Below are 5,410 nucleotides of genomic sequence, written 5' to 3' on the forward strand. Positions count from 1 at the left end.
CTTCAAGGAAAAGGACCGAGACATGGGCGTTGATGCGGGATTTTTCCTGGGAGCTGCTGAAAGAGAAGACGGTAGTGCCAAACGCAGGTAGAGGTGCCGAGTCCGAATCTGGACTACTAGAGTCCAAGAATTGGCTCGATTGGATGGGATGGGCTTCTGCAACTTGATGGCAAAGGCATCGACAGCAGCGGGATTGGGGAGTTGCAACTGAGGGACGAGAAGACCCACCTCGGCTAGAGCCTCGACGGCTGAGAAGGCGCTGTCGAGGCCTGACCATTTTTCCACAAATAACAGGGGGAAAAAACAGAGCAAAATAGGAGGAATTGGGGAAATTGAAGCGCCCTCCACCCACCCTTTCAGACTTGATGCAGCAGTCAATTGACAGAGGAGTGGCGTGAGCGGTAGCTCCGTGAACCATCGACCAAGCAGATGCACACTCCCTAAACCATAGACCCAGCTCCAGTTTCTGAGCGCGAACCAACACATTGCAATCCACCCCCTCCCCATTCTTAAGCTCCTCATCTTTTCCTCGAACTTTGCATGCCATAACTGCACTCTATAATCGCACTTGAACCCCGGACAGTGCATTGAATTGCCGTCCATGATTGCACCTGAACCCACACTTAAATTCCTTGGCGGCGGTTCGCATTGAAAGCCTGTCTAAGGCTTGAGGCCACACATGGCTTCCATGTGGCACCTCGCCTTCAACCAAAGTGTCACCCGCATCCGGGGAAGCAGCATCTCTTTGGACCAGCCTAGCGAAGTCCTGAGCCTGGGCATTATTTGGTATAATAGTCGTGGTTCCTGTGAGGAGAGTGTAATCATTATCTGCTCCTATATTAGCTAAGAGGTCTGCAACCTTGTTGCCCTCTCTTTTTGTGTGATTGAAGGTGATGGCCCTGTTGCTGCGGAGAGCTTGTTCGATGGCTTCTAGTCTGGCTGCGAGCCTCCAGCTGTCTGCGATTTTTTTTGCTTGTGAGCCATTCTGCAGTCGCTTGGCCATGTTTATGAGAATCTGAGAGTCTCCTTCCACGATCAAGGGTTGGAGATTGAGGTTCCATGCGAGAAGGAGCCCTTGCCATAATCCCTCAAGCTCAGCCGAGTTGTTGGTGTCCCAACCAAAATATCCGAAGTATATCTGCAGGGGGGTGCCTTCGTGATTCCTCAGAATACCTCCAAAACCTGCCATTCCAGGGTTACCTTTGGAGGCCCCATCAAAATTGAGCTTATAAGAATGCTTAGGGGGGGCGATCCAAGTGCCTTTGATTGTACTGCTGCTTTTGGAGGGGTTGATCTTGTGTAGATTCTGAGGTAGGAGCAATTGCCAGTTGCTTAGAATGCCTTTCTCGACGTCTAGAGATGGAAGATCTTCCTGGGTCCAGGAGTGGAGCAGCAGCGTCTCGTTGAGGTTCCCACAGAGTCTGGTCCATATGTCTTCGATCGTAGAGCACTGATTTTTGAATATACGTTTATTCCTTTCCTTCCATATACCCCATAAGATGAGTCCAGGGAGCAAGTTCCACAGACAGTTGAGGAGCTCGCTCTTATAAGGATTCTGCGGCCATTGTCTTAGGGAGACGGTTATGTCGTTCTCTGTTCTGCATCTTTTTTGACATCTGAAGCTATCCTTTTCCCATAGCTGATTGGCTAGGGGGCAGGTGTCTAGGAGGTGTTGGAGCGTTTCCTCATTTTGATTGCAATTGGGACATATCGATGGTCCATGAAAATTTCTTCTTCTTAGTTTGTCCGAGGTGAGGATTCTTTTGTGGCTAACCAACCATAGGAAGTAAGAGACTTTGGGCCAGGATCCAGGACCCCATATTTTGCTCCAGATTGGATCAGAAGGGGTAGTGATGTTGCAGACTATCTTGTAGGCTTCTGAAGTAGTAAAGTCACCCTTTGGTCGGTATCCCCATCTTAGGATGTCATTGCCTTCGTCATGTCTGATGCTTCTTTTTCCGAGCTCCTTCTCCAATTCCTCGATATCCTGTAGGTTTGTGATGTTAATTAGCTGATTACCCTGTTTCCATTTCCTAAATCCGTGCTCCGTTTCCTGCACCCAATAGTGATGGATCTTTTCTTGCTGCTGCTCCGGCCTAACGAGATCCAGGGGTGAATGAAGAATGTGGGTGAGCTTTGGCAACTGGTTCCATGCATCTATCCAAAATCTTGCAGTCTTGCCGTCCCTGACCTCCCAAAAACTGTGCTGCTGAATTAACTGGAAGTGTTGTTTGGCCGCGTTCCATATTAGCGAACCTTTTTCCGTGGGGGTGAACCGGATGAGCTCCTCCTGAGGTCTGCTATTAGCATATTTAGCTGTACAGATTCTTGCCCAAGGTTTTTCTGGATTTGTGATCCAGTGCCACCATATTTTGGCGCTCATGATGGAATTGCTGTGCTCCGGGTCTCTCAGACCAATACCCCCTTTGTCTTTGGGTAAACAGACTGTGGGCCATTTGACTAAAGCCCATTTACGATTAGTTGCCGAACCGCCCCATAGGAAGCTGCGCTGAAGATTCCTGATTCTTTTTAAGACCCATTTGGGCACAACAAGGATTGAGAAAAGGTACAGGGGCATTGCCTGAAGGACAGACTTAATGAGCAGTACCCGACTGGCCAGATTGAGAGATCTGTGCGTCCAAAGGTTAAGTCGAGATTCAAGCTTCTCAATGAGGGTTCGCCATGAGGAGTGCTTTATAGCTGAGGCAGTGAGGGGGGCTCCGAGGTATTTGGAGGGAAGGGAGGCTGTGGGAAAGCCAAGGATTCGGGCAACCGCCGTTTTAACAAGAGAAGGCGTGTGAAAGAAGAAGATCTGCGATTTGGTGCAGTTGACATTAGTGCCTGAAGCTTCAGCAAAGTCAGTGAGTAGGGATTTGAAGCATGCTGCTTCCTGGACCGAGGGATATCCAAATAGCATGGTGTCATCAACAAACTGCTGATGAGAGGTAGCAGGGGTGTTGTGAACTGAAGGCCCTTATAGATGGTGGGATTGGAGGGCATGTTTAATGTGACGGCCAAGCCCTTCTGCCATGAGAACAAAGAGGAAAGGGGATAGGGGGTCCCCTTGCCTAATTCCTCTTGATGGTTTGAAGGGGCGGGATGGGATCCCATTCACAAGGATGGAGAATTGAGTGGAATTAATTAAGCTCATGATCCAGCGAATCCACATAGAACAGAAACCAAAAGCCTTTAGCATTTGCTGAATGTAAGTCCAGCTGAGTTTATCAAAAGCCTTAGAAAGATCCAGCTTAAGAAGCATACCTGCCTGTTTTGATTGTTTGAGGGTGTGTATTATCTCGTGCGTGAGGAGAATGTCGTCCATGATCTGTCTTCCTTCCACGTAACCCGACTGTTCCGGTGATATGAGCAGAGGTAACAGGGGCTTCAACCGGTTAGCAACAACTTTGGATATTACTTTGTAAATGACATTACAAAGTGCAATCGGCCTATATTTGTCGAGAGTAATTGAATCCTCCTCTTTGGGGATGAGGGCAATGAAGGTGGAGTTGAGAGAGGGAAGCAACCAATGGAGAGCTCTCGATTCTTCAACGATTTGCCAGACTTCCTGTTTTATCATCTCCCAGAAAGTGTGAAAGAACGTGGTGGTGAATCCGTCCGGTCTAGGGGCTTTTCCTTCCTTAAGCTGGGACATTGCCTCATCCACCTCCTGAGGCTGAATTGGGCGGAGGAGAAGCTCATTATGTTCCTTCGCGATGATCCTTGGCACATTGTTGGTAATTCTTTCAATTTCCTATCGCCTATCTCCCTCCGGCTCTTGAAGGACCTGATTGAAGTGATTGAGAAATTCCTCCTCAATTTCCTCATGCTTTTCTACTTTTACCCCGCCTTGCTTTTGGATGAACGGAATGTTGTTGTGCATTCTTCTTTGGATGGTGGTTCTATGGAAGAATTTGGTATTACGTTCGCCCTCCTTCAACCATCTTATTCTGGATTTTTGCTTCCAGTAAACTTCCTCCTGCTTCTGCCTTTCCTCAAGCTATCTGCCGATACGTCGTTCCTGTTCCAAGGTCACTTCAGTGTGTCCCTCTGTGGTTACTCTTTGTTGGAGATCCGTCATTTCCCGATTTAGTTCTTGTTGCGCTTTAAAGATATCTCCAAAGGTTTCCCTGTTCCAGTGCTTTAGGTGGTTTTTTAGGAACCTGAGCTTCTGTTGGAATTTATACATCTTAGACCCTTCTGGTGGGATAAAGGAGGTCCATGTAGTTTCGACAAAGTCTTTAAACTCGGGATGCGAGAGCCAGAATCCTTCGAAGCAGAAGGGCCTCCAGGTCAAATCACCTGGTCTTTGCCATTGGAGGGCAATCGGCCAATGGTCCGATCTGGTGTGCAGAAGAATTGCAGCTGTGATATCTCCTCCAAGGTGAATCGCATTATCTGAGATAAGGAAGCGATCTAGTTTGGAAGTGATTTGGTGTTTTCCCGCTCTGCGATTGCTCCATGTGAAGGTTCCATTGCAAAAATGCAAGTCTATGAGGGAGGTGTTTTGAATGAAGTCCTTGAAATGGATGTTTTCTTGTTCTAATATGTTCCTCCCCCCGATTTTCTCCTCTAGCTTGGTAATCATGTTAAAATCCCCTCCGATGATCCAGAGTGGGTGCCTCCTGTTGTTGTTCAAAGCCTCTATGGTATCTAGAAGCGCAATTTTCCTTCCTGTATCCTGCGGGAAATATACATTTGATAGGTTTCCATGGATATTCGTACCCAAAATGTGGAAGGCTGCCTGTATGAGATGATGAGAAGCGTGGAAATCTGAGAGATTTAACTCTTGAGTATTCCATGCAATGGCCAGCCCTCCTGAAGCCCCAGAGGCGTCTACTGCTACCGAACGACATCCTGGACATGCTTTGGAGAGAATGCTACCTAATGTAGATCCGTTGCATTTGGTTTCCTGGAGAAAGCATAGTTGCGACTTTTCCATTTTAATCATGTTTTTTAACATTCTGAGTTTCCCTAGGCTATTGAGCCCTCTTAAGTTCCATGATACAAGCTTCATGGTTCAACTATTTGTAGAGGGTTTGTAGTACTTTGTCAATTTTGCATACCTGCCTGAATCTACCAGGAGTTTCCCAATCTCGATCGTTCTCTGTAGATCTGTTCTTCGTCCTCTCTTTTTGGTTTCTTTTGGGGGGTGGCTTCCATCCCACTGGCTTCCTGGTTGAATACCTAGTTGCTGCTGCTGATATGCTCTCGAAATGACCACTTCCAGCTTGCTGAGTTGGGTTTCGGATATGCTGTCATATGCTTTCTTTTTGCATGCTAGCTCTAGTTCCAGAATGTCTAGGCCATGCAGATCTATGCTTTCTGGTTCTTCTTCCATCTGTTGCACTTGACTGCCTCCTTCCACATTAATCTCTGAGCTAGAAGGAGGGTCTAGCTTTCCATCGATTTC

The 5,410-nt window shown here is 47.4% G+C and overlaps 1 protein-coding gene across 1 annotated transcript; it reads right to left on the reverse strand.

Moving 5' to 3' along the window:
* Positions 1-3,997: 3,997 nt before the first annotated feature.
* Positions 3,998-4,939, reverse strand: LOC149159110 (uncharacterized). The gene has a single exon (XM_089434187.1). The coding sequence runs from the start codon at positions 4,937-4,939 to the stop codon at positions 3,998-4,000; it is 942 nt and encodes a 313-aa protein (XP_089290313.1).
* Between the last annotated feature and the right edge of the window lie 471 nt (positions 4,940-5,410).

The sequence above is a fragment of the Pinus tabuliformis genome, chromosome 5_2 (genome assembly GCF_031772625.1).
Source record: "Pinus tabuliformis cultivar Carrire ecotype Pingquan chromosome 5_2, CPIR1, whole genome shotgun sequence".
Classification (NCBI taxonomy): domain Eukaryota; kingdom Viridiplantae; phylum Streptophyta; class Pinopsida; order Pinales; family Pinaceae; genus Pinus; species Pinus tabuliformis.